The sequence below is a fragment of the Anabrus simplex genome, chromosome 1 (genome assembly GCF_040414725.1).
Source record: "Anabrus simplex isolate iqAnaSimp1 chromosome 1, ASM4041472v1, whole genome shotgun sequence".
Classification (NCBI taxonomy): domain Eukaryota; kingdom Metazoa; phylum Arthropoda; class Insecta; order Orthoptera; family Tettigoniidae; genus Anabrus; species Anabrus simplex.
The window spans coordinates 771812127-771830900 of record NC_090265.1 but is presented as its reverse complement, the minus strand read 5'-3'; the positions used below and the strand labels follow the sequence as shown (position 1 = coordinate 771830900).

Below are 18774 nucleotides of genomic sequence, written 5' to 3'. Positions count from 1 at the left end.
TTATGGCTCTCCCAATACTTTTCCATCAGCATGCGGGTGTTAAAAATTAGATCTATTGTTGATCTGTTACTTTTGAATCCATATTGCATCTCCTCTAACTGTGGTTCAATTATGGTTCTCAATCTCCTTTCTATGATCTTCTCTAGAATTTTTAGCCCATGGGAGAGCAGGGTTGGTGGGTTTCTGTCTTCTGCCTTTCTCAAACAGGGGAATTATAATGCCCTTGCTCCAATCTGCAGGTATTCTGTTGTCTGTCCATATGGCATTTAGTACTCTGTGCAGAAAATGTACCAGTATACCCTGGTTGGCTGCTGCCTTTATCATACCCACATTCACTTCATCTGCACCTGAAGATTTTCCTTTAGGTATAGATTTTAAGGCTGTCTCTGATTCTGTCCAGTTGATGGGAGGTTCCTCATTGTAGGCTTGGATTTCCAGTTCTGTCTTTTGTTCTTGAACTGGTCTATTCAGCAGGGGGTCGAAATGGTTCTTCAGGACTTCTCTCATATCACTTTCTATCCTAACCAGATTTCCATTTTCATCTTCAAGTGCCTTTATGGTATTCATTGGTTTCCTTTTACCTCTGATAATACTATACAGTAGCTTCTTATTGCCTCTGCTGTCTTCCTCCATTTTCTGAGTGAATGTATTCCATGCCTTGGTATTTTCTTCTGTAGCTATTCTTTTAACGTCTGGTTTATTGTTTTGGTATAATTGTTTGAGGTTTCTGATCTTTTCCTCATCTCTAGTAAGATCCAGTTTATTTTTCTCCCAATCTCTTTCTTCCTGCAAGAGATTTCTTTCCCTGATTGCTGCTCTCACTCCTTCATTCCACCATGGTGTTTCCTTCTCCCTTGTTTTCATACTTGTCTTTCCATAAACATCAGTTGCTTCCTTAACCAATGTGTCCCTTAGTCTGGTCCATTCTGCCTTTCCATTTTTCCTTTCATCTCTTGGTAACAGGGCTTTTATCCCTTTCTGATTCTCAGTTCTCTTATATGTTTTCTGGAGTTCTCGTACTTCGATTTTTTGGTATTTTCTTGTTCTGTACTTTTGGCACATAGAAGTTTCTTAGGTCCACTACTAATAGACAGTGGTCACTATCAAGGCTCTCACTGGGTATTACTCTGATATCTGTTACCTTTCTGCTCCTTTCTTCATCTGAAATGGCATAATCAATTACAGTCTTTTGTAGTCCATCCGAACAGTATCATGTTATCTTATGGCTCTGTCTCTTCTTGAACAAACTATTTTTCACCACCAACCCATTCCTCATACAGAAGTCAAGGAGATGTTCACCTTCTATATTTCTTCCACCATATCCATGAGGTCCCATTATGTTACATATACTGTTCTATCTGTCCCAAACTGTGCATTTAGATCTCCTATAATGATTACTTTCTCTTTACTAATACATTCTTCCAAATCATCAAGAAACTGGTTCTTATCCTCTTGACAACAATCAGTATGAGTACCAAAGTTAGTTTTTCTTTCCCTTAATGCACAGTACCTTTATTATTCTCTATTATTCTCTCACTAACATACTGAATGTCAGCGACTCCTTCTAGACTTTTCTTATGACGAAACCAACACTATTCCTCATCTCCTTGTCATTTCCATGCCAATGCAGTGTATATTGTTTTCTTAATTTCTTCATTACTTTCCCTTTCCATTCAGTTTCACTAAGCCCCAGTATCATTAATTTCTTCCTTTCCATGAGGTTCACTAGTTCTTCACATTTTTCTGTGAGACTGAGTAAGTTGATGGTCCCAATCCGTGCTAGTCTCCTCCAGGATTTTTGTATTTTTGCAAGACCCTGTCTATCATTAGTCCATAAACCATCATCCCTGACATGAGTCTGCTCATGCTGACGTCTTAATTCAGTTAATAAATGCATTCCAACGCTCTTATGTGTTTTGAAAGCAACTACAAATAAACTCTTTTACTGGCTTGCTAGGCCTAACGTAGTTGAGGATTTTCTTTTGGGGTTTACTCCCTTAGCCTTTGAGCATCCCTCCTCATCCCACACAGCAGTGGGTTCCATCTGTACTACCCCAAAAGGAATGGGTTGCCTCCTCTGTCAGTTCCACTGTACAGGATCATAATCTCTGCTTTTGCTGCCATAGAGGTCTTCACTCGTTACCCTGAGCTGGGACTCTTTACCAGATGTTACACACTGGGTCAGTGTGCTCTGGGACTCAGATAGGCAGGGGCACCACTCCCTAGGCTGGGCTGCCTCTAAGAGGGTCCCTACCTGTTACCCTTACAGTTTATCAACATCATCATCCTAAACCATCTCCAGTTTCCCGGGTGTGGTATATGAGCCTCCTCCATCTCACCCTGTCCTTTTACCATATTTCCTCCACCAACTTGTCCCAATCATGACCTCTCAGCAGTACATCGTTCTTAACTAAATCTATCCATTTCCTTCGTGGCCTTCTTCTACTTTTCTGTCAAATTCCTTCCTTGCAGTTCTGTTTACTGGCATCCTTTTCATGTGACCAAACCACTTCAGTCTTGATATCTGAGTCTTATTGAGGAGAGAATCATCTATTCCTACTTCTTCTCTAATTTTCTCATTCCTAATCTTGTCTTTCCTGGCCTTCTGGATCATAGTGCGTACGAATTTCATTTCAGCTGCCTGAAGTTTGGAATTATCCTTATTGGTGAGTGTTGTGGTTTCGAGACTGTATGTAAGAATTGGTATATAATAGGACTTGTACAATGTCATTTTTGTTTTCATGGGTATTTGCTCATCCCACCCTTACAGTTATTGAATATAATTATGCACACATCGGGCGAGCTGGCCGTGCGGTTTGTGGCACGCAGCTATGAGCTCGAATCTGGAAGATAATGGGATTAAATCTCACTGTTGGCAGACCTGAAGTTGGTTTTCTGTGGTTTCCCATTTTCACACCAGGCAAATGCTGGGGCTGTACCTTAATTAAGGCCACGGACACTTCCTTCCCATTCCTAGGCCGTTACTGTCCTATTGTTGCCATAAGACCTATCTGTGTCGGTGAGACATAAAGCAAATAGCAAAATTTAAATTTAGAAATAAATTATGCACATAGGACAAGAATAATAGTAATGAACAATATAAAACAACACTAAAAGGTGAATTCTAACATGAATAATAAATCAAATTGTGAGATACAGAATAAAATAATAAGCACTCAAGCAAATAAAATATCAGTGAAGTCCATGAAAGAGACCTCTTTATCAAGTGTGCAAAGGAATTCCTCCAATATAAGGTGTTTTCTTCTGCGGTAATAGGAATAAATGTGTCTATGGATAGCGACTTGTTGAAGAGAATCCAATTCCGTAACTGTTAGACCTATTTTTATTCTTCGCAGGAGTTTTAAGTCTGGTTGATCCCACTGCTTGTTTATCAGCAAAGTAGTTTTGTTTCCTTATGCTAATTATTGTACTGCTGTTGACTTTGATGGCTTCAGCTGTTCTCTGAACCGCTTGAGCAACAGGTATGAAGGGTGTTCCATTATTTGTTTCCCTCTAAAATTATTCCCTGATATTTCACGAGATTGGCTCCTGAAAGAATCTTCTTTTCCTAGGGAACTGCACTCTTAGTATCGGGTATCAACATGACAAAATGATTGCACATGAAGGTTCCAAAAGGTAACCTAAAGACAATAAAATAAATACTAATCTAAAGTTGCATATTATGTACAGTATTTAAATTGATCACTAATATATATTACACAACAGTATAATGCATTACATACACTACATTATCATAAACAATAATAAAACACTATAAAATAAGAACACAAAGACCTCCAAAAGAACAGACTACAATAAACACAGCTAGTAGCACCTGGTGACTGAAAACAACAGCTGGCAACAACCATGCAACACTGGGTAGATAACTTCCTCCACACATGCAAATGGCTGTCTGCGATTGATCAATTGTTAATCTGCATTTTTTTCACCAGTCTGCAGCACTCACACATCAAGTCAAAACATAAAATGCACAAACTAATAGTCAAAACTAACAGATTTCAAATATCAGGGGTAGGTAAGCAAATCACATGACAGTTCTGATCAGTCATTCATTACTGATCTGCATTTAGGGCAGATTCCTAGGTAGCAGATTCCCTATCTGTTGTTTTCCTAGCCTTTTCTTGAATGATTTTAAAGAAATTGGAAATTTATTGAACATCTCCCTTGATAAGTTATTCCTATCCGTAACTCCCCTTCCTATAAACAAATAATTGCCCCAATTTTTCCTCTTGAATTCCAACTTTATTTTCATATTGAACAGCCTGTAGGTTGCCTACCCAACAGCATTTAGATTCTCCCCCAATTTTTCTGACTTCAATCAAATATTAGTCAATCAGTTTGCATTTAGGGCATCACGTTTGTGATTGACTTATGATGTAACCTTGCATTAATAAGTTTTCTTGTACTGAATAGGTGGAATCACAGTGTATTTTTAATTTAATTGTAATCTCAGTTCAATACAGACCAAATGAAATTCTTATCATTCAACAACACCACCATCATCACAGACAAGCACAGGTTGCTATGGTTACAATGGTGTCAGGAAATTGAAGAGACCAAACACATATTCGTGTTAGAACAATTCGAGATGATAGTAAATAAGGGATGAACTTCTACTGCAAAGTGACTGAATGTGAAAATTATGACTTTCTTAAAACAAATTTTATTTTATTCAATTTTGAAGTGCTTCATTATGTAGGATTAATTTCTTGTAAATAAAACACAACTTATGGCAAATTTTCTATTTAAAAAAAAAATTCTCTCCAAAAATTATGTTGCATAGATTATTGGAATATTCGCGTATATTTCCCATACATGTATGTGATTGGTCAAGCATGATATATATTTAAAAGCAACAAATAAGCCTTGCACATGTTCCAATGTAAGAAGTAACAATATTAGCTGGGTAGAGCTCAAAGTTTATGATCCATCATCGAATGTTACAATTTCCCATCCCTACTCACTACTATATTTTTTTTAAATTTACATCTCATGGCGCTTTCATTTGTAAAGCAACTTATGTATAATGTCCCTATAAACTTTCTATCATCACCAATATGGATCAAAAGTAGCAACAGAAGATTCCTTTAAAGGGAAATCAGGAAATACTTCTGGAAGTGGAGAAAGGAGGAAAGAAGTATGCTGTTGCAAATGCACTTCAGAAAATGTTAAAACACAGATATAATTCCTCAGTAGTTGAATACATTTATTCTACCATGGAAGACATCTTGTAAAAAACAACAAAAGAACTCAATGCAATGAAATTTTACTCACATAACACAGTTGACAATAATTGATACTATTCAAATCTTAGGCTAATTTTTACACCTTCTCCCATTAAAGTTAATGGTTACGGTGGTCAATCCAACGATTCCTGCACAACACAACCGAAGGTTCTGTTTTCTCTGTTTCTGTTTCTGTTTCTCCACCAGTTCACTGGGAATCTCTAGGGTGATTTTTGTGGTAGTTCAGCAGCTTCCTCTTGAAGTCTGCACTTTCACTCTGTTGCCCAAATTCCAGTTGCAACAGGCAGATTCTCTGCACTGGTCTCACAAGTTTCACTGTCATTTCCCTTTAGGAGTTCAACAACTCTTGCCAAAAGCCATCTACACAATTTGTGTTGTCATTTCCAACCAACACTGTTTCACCAACTGAAATCAGTCTATGTTGATGTTTATTGGCTACAACATCAATTGTCCCAAGAATTCATAACAAAATCTCCATCGGAGGTCTTCTCGCCGCTTTTACTAGCAAAGCCTCTCATTAAGAACAGGGGATTCAATTAAATCAAAATGTGAACTCCTACCTTCCTGTAGAAACATGTTAGGTTTTAGAGGAGTCATATCACATAAGTTAGGGGACGAGCATTGATGATGACATCGGCAACACAAAATTGTCTGCATGTCCTCATAGTGAACTGATATTCAGTCCAGGACATGGCGCAGCAGTCTCTTCCAGTGGTGCTAACGTTTTCTCCCTCCTCTACAGAGTACCATTTTGTCCCCTTCCCCAAAATCTCCTCCTAGATGTTAAGTCCCCTTAAAACATGGAGTTTGGTAGTTGTTGGAGGCTGCTAATGAATTAAATCTGGAGAATGTGGTAGATGGTTTTATATCAAGAAATAAGATTAGAAAACGGGCATTCCTTCAGAAAACTACATTTCCCAATGGAGACTGTTCAGGCGACACATCTGGTGGTAGATCTTTTCACATTTCGTAACATGGAATGCATAATATACAGTAAAAGGACATTTATTAAGAAAATGTATTTATGAAGCAAGTTCTATTTTTCTGTTTACTTGTGAATATTATTGAAAACTCCATACATAAGACTCGTTCAAAAATATATATTGAAAAACAAGCTTTATTATTGTTTTCTATTTGTTTGTGAGTTTGTCATTGTCTAGGACTGTTTGCATTAATTGTTGTTACTCATTTCACATTCCTGTGTTCATGTTAATCATGTCCTTCCCCCCACAATAATTACCCAAAGTCTCTTCAGTATTCTGAAAAGCCACTCCCATCATCATCCCACCAACCATCCCACTGGGATGCAGTTTGGGGATTAAATTTCTATTTAACTTTTCTGCCTCTGTTGTACAGGCTAATAGCATCCCAGTCCACCTTCTTAAATGTGTTATCAGTGCCATAAAAATTGGTACTATTGTTGCTGTATACAGCTGAATGATGATAATGGTTATTGTTAAAAGGGTTGTAACATCTAGGTTATCAGCTGAATGAAGATGTCAGTTGAGAGGGAAGATGTAAGCTCCAAAGGTACTGCTTGATACACTCCGCAAATATACAAACACCCATACCTTCTTACTGCACTTCTCCATATTGAGGTATAGTGGACCTGCTAAATCTACACCAATAACTTCCAATATCTTAACATTTCACACTCTATCTTTGCAGAAGAGGTACTGGTTTAACTTCTAAATGTTTGACTGTTTGCTTCTTACATTGAAGACACCTGTCCACAACTGATCAAACAGTTAGTTTTCAATGGAGGATCCAAACTCTTTCTATATGGAGAACCGTCATCATCTGTTGACCTGCATGACATGATTCTTTGTGTAAATCCATTATCAGGTGAAACACAACAGAACAGGCTCAGAACAAGGCAGAACAGCTAGTTGACAAAAACAATTTAGATCCTTTCTATGTGAGATCTTTGTCATTAGGCATAGAATTCCATTACTATCAATCAATAAATGAGATCAAGGTAGATTACTTTAGGTCATTCACTCCAAAGAAAGCCCATTTCAGAACCATATTTATAACTTTAAGCTCAGCCATCACCAATTCTTCTGTTCCCAAAGTTACCACATGGTCTTTGGTTTGATATTTCTTCACAAAATGATATATATTATCAACCAATTAAATATACGCATTGACTAAAGGTAGAAAGCAGAACACAAAAAAAAACATCAGATTCGACTGTAGCTGAGAGCATGGAGGAAACAACACTATACTTGTTGATGAGCAGCCTCATGAAGTTTCAGTTTACTTTTCATCTCAGCAGGGTCCATTATGCCAAGGGCACCTGGAGTCCACAAACTTGATATATGGGCTTCTCTTGTTAGTATAGCTGACACCACCATAGCCATAACTTTCTCATTAACATGTCCTGAAGGAAATTTAACAATCAAAATCCATCCCAAATGAGTTTCCATGGCCATTAGTCCAGTACTTAGTATCTTGTGGCCTCCTGTAAACAATTTCCTGGCAACATCAGGTCCAATTAATACCTGTATTGGTCCATAAGATTCGATGTCACTCAAAACAACATCTTGACTACCGGTACTTAGTTCCTCAATCCAAGGACCTTGATATACTGAAGCTATGGCACCACAAATTCTTGTTTGGTCTAATGCCTCAAAGTGAGTGACAGTTGTAGCTTTTCTTTCTTAAAATTTGCTTTATATCGCACCAACACAGATAAGTTTCATGGCGATGTAGCCTTCAAGATTTTTTTCTGTCATGAAGTGAATTACCAGAATCTGTCTTAATTCATTTACAATTGTTGATGACTATCTTGAATATTCTCTTGTGTCTCAGAGTATTCAGAAGAAAATCACAGCATTTTTCAAATAATAAAGTCCAGAACATAGTGTATCAGAACAATGTAAAATTTGATATGCTGAAAATTTACAGAAAACCCTCTTGCAATTCTGTATATCATAACTTAATGTACATGTTGTTGTTTGAGTCATCAGTCCATACACTGGTTTGATACAGTTCTCCATGCCACCCTATCCTGTGCTAACCTCTTCATTCCTACATAACCATTACATCCTATATCTGCTCTAATCTGCTTGTCATATTTGTACCTTGGTTTACCCCTACCATTCTTACCACCTACACTTCACTCAAAAACCAACTGAACAAGTGCCCTTGTGCCCTATCATTCATCTCTTCTTCTGGTCAAATTTAGCCACAACAATCTCCTCTCACCAATTTGATTCAGTATCTCTTCATTCCTGATTCTATCTACCCATCTCACCTTCAGCATTCTTCTGTAACACCACATTTCAAAAGCTTCTATTTTGTTCCTTTCTGAGCTAGTTATCACCCATGTTTCACTTTCATACAGTGCCACTCTTCAGACTAAAGTCTTCAAAAACATACTTCTTCTTCTTTTCCTACCGTTTTTCCCACACCTGTGAGGTCGCAGGTGCAAACTGTGTTGCACATGTGGATTTGGCCATATTTTACGGCCGGATGCCCTTCCTGACGCCAACCCCCCCCCCCCGTATGGATGGATGTAATCACTATTGAGTGTTTCTGTGGTGGTTGGCAGTGTGGTATGTTGTCTGAATATGATGAGGAGAATGTTGGAACAGACATATACACCCAGTTCACGAGCCAAAAGAATTAATCAGAAGCGATTAAAATCCCTAACCCGACCGGGAATCAAACCCGGGACCCTCTGAACCGAAGACCAGTATGCTGACCATTCGGCCAACGAGTCTGACTCAAAAACATCTAATTCCTATATCAATATTCGAGGTGAGCAAATTTCTTTTCTTAAGAAAGGCCTTCCTTGCATGTGCTAGTCTGCACTTTATGTCTTTATTTCTGCCACCATTACTCAAGTAACAATAGTCATCTACTTCCTGTAAGACTTCATTTCCTAATCTAATATTTCCCGCATCACTTGACTTTGTTTGACCACACTCCATTACTTTTGTTTTGGACTTATTTATTTTCATCTTGTATTCCTTCCCCAAGACTCTGTCCATATCATTCAGCACTTCTCCAGACCTTTGCAGACTCAGATAAAATAACAATATCATCAGCAAACCTCAGGGTTTTGATTTCCTCTCCTTGAACTTTGATACCCTATCGAAAATCCTCTTTGATTTCCTTTAATGCCTGTTCTTTGTAAACACTGAAAAGGAGAGGGCACAAACTGCAGCTTTGCCTCACTCCTTTCTGGATTGCTGCCTTTTTTTTCAAAGCCCTCGATTCTTATCACTGCAGACTGACATTTGTTTTTATTATAGATAATTCTCCTTTCTTGGTTTCTGATCCCAATCACCTTCAGAACCTCTAACTGCTTGGTCCGAATCAACATTATTGAATGCCTTTTCTAGACCTACGAATTCGGTTCTCTAAGATCAGACGTAAAGTCAGGATTGCTTCACGTGTTCCCACATTTCTTCTGAAGCCAAATTGATCTTCTCCCAACTCAGTTTCAACTTGCCTTTCCATTCTTCTGTAAATAATACGTGTTAAAATTTTGCAGGCATGAGATACTAAACTAATGGTGCGGTAGTTTTCATACATGTCAGCACTGGCTTTCTTAGGAATAGGTTAACAACATTCTGCCGAAAATCAGATGGCACTTCTTCTGTATCATATACCTTACACACTAAACGGACCAACCTTTCCATGCTCGTTTCTCCTAAGGCAGTCAGTAATTCTGAGGGTATGTCATTAATTCCCGGTGCCTTGTTCCTACTTAGGTCTCTGAAAGCTCTGTCGAATTCTGACCTCAAAATTGGGTCTCTTATGTCATCAGCATCAGCATCAACAGCCTCTTCTTGTTCCAGAACACTATCATCTACTTCACGTGTATATATATAATTTTCCTATCATATAACAACTATTTTTTTTTTTTAAGTTTAAATAATGTAGATCCTGCAACACATATATATCAAGAGGCCAGTTCTTTAGAATTGACTTATTTCACTATAACAAAATTTCACTGTAACTCAAAGTTTTGAGGTCCCCAAAATTTTGTTATACTGGTATTTTACTGTATATACAGAGACATGACTTGATTTGACACTTGATCTCCCTCTCCAATACTGATATTCCTGTCATTGTCATATCTCATTTAGAAATGGAAAACATTCATGAAATTATCACCAGCACAAATTGTACTTGCAGGTGACTTGTCAGTGGAGGAGGAGGTACTCCAATGGCTCATCACACAGAAGACAGAGGACCGGATTGAGCTCATCACACGTGTCATGTTGGAGTCCATGGTCGATGATATACAGTACTTGGCAGTCTACTTCTGTAAGTAATAGGTTATAGCTCTGTTTGCACTTAAGTTAGTGACTTGAAACATAGTCAGTAGGATTAGAGAAATATGACTCCACCAGGCCTATCTATTACTGTATATTCCATTCCAGGTTTCATTGACTTATGGAATTCTTAATCAAGTCCAACTATCTTAAACTACATCTTTCTCAAATCCACAATATAAGATATCTCATTATTACTGTAAAACAATCTGGTGTATTAGAACTGATTACTGATTTAATTGCTTTTTGCCTTTGGTTGTAATACTGGAATTGAGTCAGTTCATTCATGTATGTGTATATAAATATTTGTTAAAGTATCTTAAAATGTAGTTATACTGTTCATCATCATTTTCAAATTTAAAATAACTAAAACAAGATTTCTGGCTGATAAATGTTCAATGTGAAGATGTTTCCTACATTATATGGAGCATCCATTTCTCACTTAGTAGCAACAGATGGAAGAGTGTAAGTTTTTAAAAATGTTGCCTCATATTTAACATGAGTATTTCAGTGGTTCAAGAATACCCTGATGTTTGATGACGTAAGCACTAACCTTTTGTTGATAACGCCTACTTTTTTCCAGATAAACTCAACTGTCACATCTGTGATGAAATCCTAGAAGGTCTCGAGCGTATAGATGATGAATGTGACGTATTTGGCATACACATGGTAAAGATCCTGGACCCGCAATTGGCCAAACGCTACTCGATCAAAACATTCCCTGCCTTGGTTTACTTCCGCAATGGTAATCCTCTTCTCTTTGAAGGTATGTCATCGTTATTGTCTGCGTCTGTTATCATCTTTCTTTTTATGTTCACTTTTCTTCAGCATTTGTTTTGTTCATTACAGGAGACATGCAGAATGAAGACTCTGTCCTAGAATGGCTCATTGATGACGACAACCGCGAATTAGCAGACGAGATTGAAGAAGTCAACGATCGTATGCTAGAGCGACTATTACACGAGTCACCTTTTCTAGCTGTCTTCTTTTGTGAGTAACATCATACAAATTCTGTTCTTTTTTAAAAGGGAATATCTCTCATTTGTAATCGCTTGTTGCAGATGATAATGACTGTCCAGAATGTGACGAGATTCTTGAGTCCTTAGAAAAGATTGATGGCGATGCTGATCAATTTGGTAAGTACAATGTTGTGTTATCATGGTTAAGTCAGCAGTGTATAGAGAGCAGCTCTTATATACTGTACTACCTGTAGTACCCATCATCGACTAGAAATTTAGCCACCTATTCAGTCACTCTTTTGTCTAGTCCAATTGCACTAAAGTTTGCCAGTTATCTTCCATGATCTACTGTATCAGAAGCCTTGGGTAGGACAATAATGACACACTCCACCTGAACTCCTGAATCTAAAATATCTGTAATACCTGCTGGAATTCTACAAGTTGAGATTCACTTGAATAATCTTTCCTTAACCTCAACTGCCTTCAAACCAGAAAGTAATTACCGGTACCATCATCGACACTAGAATGTCTTGTCTGAGACTGGTATCATTTTTGTGCCCCATATGTTCTGACACATCTTCCATGTTAAAAATATATGGCTTCTATCATTTCTTTCTTTCTTTCTTTCTTTCTTTCTTTCTTTCTTTCTTTCTTTCTTTCTTCCCTTATTTTTCAATGCTTTTGTTTTTTCTCCGAGACATTACCATGGGCCTTTTTCTAAATCATAAATGTAATTAGCAAATCCTTCTTCTACTCCCAGTGGTATTCCATAAAGTTTTTCATACTGCAGTTGGTTTCTCTATCAATTTACTTCTGAAACCAAACGTTTTCTTAAATTTACAACTTCACCTCTTCTCTAAATCTTCTACCTATTACTCTTTCCATTATTTTGGCAACAGACGATGTAAGTGCCATTCTTCTATAGTGATTACTAGCTATTTATTTCCTCTCTTGAAAATAGATATTATATTTCTGTTTCTCTGATTTTCTGGAATCTTCTCCTCTTTTCATACACTCTTGATCTCAAAGCTTTCAACTTCTTATATTCCCAAACTTTACAACTGCCACTTCCAAGTCCTTCAACTTCTCAATTTAGTTGGATATATTCCTGTTTTATTCTATTTATTTATTTACTTGAGTCAGAAGCATACAATAGAACCTTTTTGTTTTGGTTTTTACAATACAGTTTAGTAACAATGAAGCAGAAGGAATTTATACACATATATATCAAAGGGGTGTTAAATTGTCTTTGCCCGGAAGCAAGCAACTGCAACTGTATTCCCTTGTGGCTTGAGCAAATCCTCCTCACTGCAAGAATCAGGGCAACATGAGCTCTGACACAGATGCTTGGTAGTCTGCACCTCTCCACATTCACATAGTGGTGATACATCCAAATAGTATCCCCATTTCACTAGGTTGTCCTTAGACTTTCCAACACCTGTTTTATTCTAATATCTAACAAGTTAAGAAAATATTCCTCCATCCTTCTTCTTCACACAACTTGTGTTAACTTTTCCGATAAAACTCTTTAATAATTTTTCATAGATTAAATAATATTTTACCTTCCAAGTGGCACGGCCGGAGTTATCGTGTAAGTTTCTAGCTTGGTTTACAGCCATGAAGAGTGGATACCCACTCACCTCCAAGAGCCTTTAAACTAAGCATTCATTAGACTGCGTCCTGTTTGATGAAAGCAAGCCTCTAGCCTCTGTCTCTTCCACCAAAGAAAAATCAGAGAAGCCATAGAAATTCAAAAGCACCCAAATAACATTAACAAAGATTTACTGCTGCCATGTTGTCTCCAGTCAGACCTGGTGCAGTCTTTCTAGTTGAAGCCCATGGGTGACCTGCATGTCTGGGTGTGTGGTGATGAAGATGAGAATGAGATAGGGAGAGGATGAAACTGAGTATCAGCACAAAGCCTATTCCTGTTGAGTAACACCAAGGAGTCTACTCGTGGCTTAATTTCTCCATCCGACAGATTAATCACCATCAACAATGTTACTCCATATGGACACTGTGAAAGGTTTGGAATTGAATCCTGGCTTTTGGCACTCAACCTAGTGATTAGAAATTCTAATGGTAATGCTTTTTGACCAATGGGACTCAAATCGGTTAACCACGTAGTCACACAATAAAGACTTGATGCCTTAACAATCATGATCACCAGCAGGGCTGTCCAACAAACATGAGAGCTTACAATGAAAGAAGAGCCTCATATAATCCCATGAAGTCTTAGCCTTATCATAAATACTGTTGTTTTCATCCTTGATTGTAAGGATGGGGAAATGTTGACCACTCACCAGCTCAGGACCTGAATCATCTCAGAGAATAGTTCTCAGCTTTTTCATTCCCCCACAGTATATTCATTACTATAACACTCTGTCCATCATGATATTCTGATCTTCTTCCACATACTTATATCAAGTTTTACATTTTTTTCCTTTCCTCTTCAACATTCCCAATCTCCATCCATTCAGTTTCTCCATGAATTCTTCTTGGATCAGCAATGTTTCAGTATCCACACTCTTTATTTCTTTTAAATGTGTCATCATATCTTCTGTCAGCTTTTTTTCTGATTCCTATCAAAATCTTCCAGTTGCTATTTATTTTTCTTGTCCATTCCCTCTGATCTCTGTCTAACAAGACCTGTTTCCTATAATCAGCTGCTCCCTCTTGAATAACTCACTTAACAGATCATCTTATTGCCATTTTCATAAGATCCACTCTAGTTAGTTCTTTAGTTCCTGTCTATACATCTAAGATTCTAATGACTTAATATTTAATTTTTGAATAGGAATTGACATGGTTAAAATCAGCAACCCTGATGCAGCAGCCAAATACAACGTAATCAATTTACCATCTTTGGTCTATTTTCGAAAGCAAACACCTCTTCTCTATGATGGTAAGTCTGACAGTACATAAAACTAAATCAAGGAAATATTTGACTTGGCATTTACAATCTTGTTCATTTCTTTCCTAGGAGACCTGCAGGATGAGGAGAGGATCCTTGCATGGCTAACTTCTCAAGATGTCTTTGAAATAAAGAATGAAATTGAAGAAGTGAACCGCAAGATGCTGGACAAGCTGCTGGATGAAAATGAGTTCCTCACTGTATATTTCTGTACGTACATCTTGTTCATTATTAGGAATAATTCTAGTACAGTTGAAACTGGTCAAGACATCCCCCACATTTATGCCACTCTTTAGTACATTCGTAACTCCCACCATAAGAAATTTAAATTAGCATTCCTGGCCACGTTGCATGCTCGACAGGCCAGCAACAACTGGCCTGGGTAAGGATTTGGTAGAGAACTTGATTTCATGGCCCCAGAGCATGGTTGTGTGTCGGCCTACAGCTGCAGAGAGCGTCAGTCCCAAGTCTGTCTTGTTCTCTTTGTGTCTGATGTGTTGGTACTTAATTTTACATTTGTGAGGCCTCTTTCAGATAGTGCAGTTTCGACCCGCTTCTGTGGAGAGTAACCGCGCGGGTGAGAAATGTTTAAGTGGGTAGTCCATGGTGAGTCGCGGTCCTGCGCCTGCAGTTACTTGTTATTGGACATTAGTTTTTATGCATGTCATCATACACAGCGGATTGACCATGCTCGCGACATCAGTACTGTGACCTGTATTAGTGTACCTATAAGAAAGTAGAAATGGATTTAGACGATTAAAAAAATTGGCTCGCTCTCACCCACTCGACACATTTATTTCTCATTTTCAATTTAAAAGTTTTTCATGTATTTTCTTTTCCTCTGTGATTTTCAGTGGTTGTTATGGAACCCAAAGTAGACATTGAGAACTTAATAACTATAATGTCAGAAATACCAGTGGTCTCATTGTCTTTGGGAAAGTATGATATCATTTAGACCCATTATTGAGAGAGTATCCTCAAAATTGTATCCAACTCCTTCTCTAATGAAATGTGAAGGACAAAGCATGCTTGAACTATTTTTGTATTCTCTTAAGTATAGAAGATAAACAAAGATGACGTTGGTCCATATTTATTAACTACACTGAAAAGAGTGTTGGAAAGGATTCGCTGGAAAGCACGGAGAGTTTTGCACCGCTCGACCTGCTGTGTGTGTAAGAGTCAGCAGAAGCAGGTGAACTCACGCATGCACACGGACGCGTTTTACTCCCGTGCAGTTTGAAAGAGGTCTGACTTGTGTAACAAAGTACGTAAATTACTCCAACTGTACTTATGTATACAGCTGACATCATCATCATCATCATCATCATCATTTTACAGTTCCAGTTTCCCAGGTACTGTTGGTGAGCCTCTTCCATTCTGTCTTATTGAGATATGTTCTGTTGTTAATGACATCCTCCAGAGTCCTTCCTCAATCTGCAATGTCCATCTTTACAATCCCCATCCAGTGTGTTTTTGGTCTTCCCACCAACCATTTCCCTGCCATATGTCTGCAAGTTAACATATGCTGTCCTTGTTGGCTCCATCCTCATTACATACCCATACCACCTCAGTCTGGACATGCTGACCCAATCTAACAATGATGTCTCAATCCCAGTTTCCTTCCTAACTACATCATTCCTTAACTTGTCCAGTTTGGTTTTTTGAATTGTGGACCTAAGGAACTTCATCTCGCATGCCTGCAACCTTGATGAGTCTTTCTTAGTGTGGGTGCAGGTTTCAATACCATAGGTTAAGATTGGTATGAAGTATTGATTGAACATCACCAGCTTTGATTTTGTTGGTACTTTGGGATCCCAGAGGAGTGTTCGTACTTGCTGGTAAAAGTGAGAGCTATTCTGCACTCTGTTTGCCACCTCCTTTGTGGCTAGTGTATCTCGAGATATTACACTGCCGAGGTATGTAAAGATTTCCACACTTTCGAGTGGATGGTCTCCTAGCATGGTGTTTGTTGGTCATCCCTCTCTGTTTATTGCCATCACTATTGTTTTGAGTTCACTTATCTTGAGAGTGAATTACTGGAACTTAACCTTCCATTCATTGAGTCTCAACAGTACTTCTTCTCCAGTTTTTCCCCAGATCATAACATCATCAGCATCATCCCTTATGGCATCTTCTTAAGGTCTGCATTTAGTTCACCAGAGGTTTTCTTTATGTTTTTCATTATGTCATCCATGATGGTGATAAACAATAATAGTGCACTGCCTTGCTAGACTCCACTTTCGGTCTTGAACCAGGATGAATGTCCATCACCAGTTCTCGTACAGTATCTGAACTTTCCTCACCAGTCCCTCTAGCACATTCCTTTTTCTGAGGCATTCCTATATCTTCTCTCTTGCAATGTTGTCATATGCTTTTTCAATGTCAAGGAAAAACGTAAACAGATCTTTGCCTTTTTCCCAATACTTTTCCATTAACATAAGGCCACTGAAGATTAGGTCTGTTGTGGACCTATTAGGCCTGAAGCCATACTGTTCCTCTTCAAACTGTGGCTCTAAGATGACTTGCAATCTGCTCTCTAAGATTTTCTCAAGAATCTTAAGCCTATGAGAAAGGAGTGTTATTCCCTGGTAGTTGGAGCATTTTCGGCAAACAGGGGGATAATGACACCCTTGCTCCAATCAGCCATCTTTCCAAACTGCATTGAGCACTCTGCATAACCACTGCAAACCCTGGAATCCTGCTGCTTTAATCATGTCCGTGCTGACTTCATCGATTCCTGGGGATTTCCCTTATGGCATCTTCTTAAGGTCTGCTTCTGCCCATGTAATGGGAGGTTCCTCTGTGCAGGTTTCCACAGCTGGTTCTTTTCTTCTCTGATCTGCTTCTGTCCTGTTCAATAGGTGATCAAAATGATTCCTCAGAATCTCTCTGATGTCCTCTTCTTTCTTGACCAGTTTTCCATTAGGATCCTCAATTGCTTTGATGGTTTCAACTGAATTATTCTTGTTTTTGATAACTCTGAACAATAGTTTCATACTGCCTCTGCTATCTTCCTTCAATTTTTGAGTAAATTTCTCCCAACATTTTATCTTCTCCTCTTCTACTACTCTTTTAACTCTCAATTTCTTGTCCTGGTAAACTTGCTCAAGGTCTCTGACCTTCCCCTCATCTCTTACCTGTTTTGGCTTGGATTCCTCTCTGTCTCATTCTTTTTGTGCTATGTTCCTTAGCTTTATTGAGGATCTTACTCTTTCATTCCACCAGGGTGTCTCTGTTTCCCTTACTCTCACACTTGTCTTCCTGCAAACCTCTATTGCTTCTTTTATCAAGGTGTTTTTAAATCTTGTCCACTCTACCTCACCCTTCTACACTTATTCTGCAGACAGTTGTCCTCTTATACGGTCCTGATAGTTGGTCCTTTTTTCAATTTGTTATAGTTCCCACACCTTAATCTTAGGTAATTTCCTGGTTGTTATCTTTGGTGCATTAATGTCTTTCAAATCTGCTACTAATAACTGGTGGTCGCTATTGAGGTTCTCACTTGGAATCACCTTGACACCAGTCACAAGTCTACTTCTTTCTTTATCTGTAATGACATAGTCAATGACCGTCTTGCTCTTTTTGCATCCCAGCTGTTAACGGGTAATCTTGTGACTGAGTCTTTTGTTGAACCAACTGCTTTTTACTACCAAACAGTTTCTTATGTAGAAGTCTAGGAGATGTTCCCCTTCTGAATTCCTTCTCCCATAGCCAACACCCATCACCTTCTCATAGCCATTCCTGTCTGTCCCAAGCTGTGGGTTGAGGTCCCCAATGACGATTGCCCTCTCTTCACTGATGGTTTCTTCTAGGTCTTTGAGAAACTTGTTCTTTTTATCTTGACTGCAACCCGTCTGAGGGCTATTACACTTGCAGCAGTGTCAGCTTCTCTTGCCTTTATAATCCTCTCACTGATGTACTGGATCTCTGTAATACCATATAACTCTTTAGACAATATCCATACTCCATTTCTCATCTCTCTGTTGTTACCATTCCAGTAGATGGTATAGATTTTCCTCAACTCTTTCTTCCCTTTACCTTTCCATTTAGTTTCACTCAGTCCTAGGATTGATATTTTCCTTCTCTCCATGATGTTCACTAACTCTTCACATTTCCCAGTCAAACTCAGTACATTGGTTGTTCCTATTTGAGTGTGTTGTCTTCTCCGGGGTTGTTGCACAATCGCAAGGCTTGGCCTATCATCACGCTTAAGCCATCATACCTGGCGTGGGTCTGCGGGTGCTGTTGTCTACTCTGAGTTCTTTCTTTGCATCCGAGGCTCGTATAAGTGTTGAAAACGATTGCAGTTACTCTCCAACTGACTTGCTAGGCCTAACGTTAGA

The 18774-nt window shown here is 38.4% G+C and overlaps 1 protein-coding gene across 4 annotated transcripts in view; it reads left to right on the top strand.

Annotated features, from left to right (window-relative positions):
* The window catches only part of hlk (hulk), a 369077-nt gene that overhangs the window by 333663 nt on the left and 16640 nt on the right, over nt 1-18774 (top strand). For all 4 annotated transcript variants that reach the window (XM_067136216.2, XM_068225214.1, XM_067136215.2 and 1 more), the window contains 6 exons: nt 10419-10550; nt 11142-11324; nt 11408-11548; nt 11620-11694; nt 14315-14422; nt 14501-14641. In XM_067136216.2, coding sequence (XP_066992317.1) covers nt 10419-10550; nt 11142-11324; nt 11408-11548; nt 11620-11694; nt 14315-14422; nt 14501-14641 — 780 coding nt within the window. The remainder of the gene's footprint in view (nt 1-10418; nt 10551-11141; nt 11325-11407; nt 11549-11619; nt 11695-14314; nt 14423-14500; nt 14642-18774) is intronic.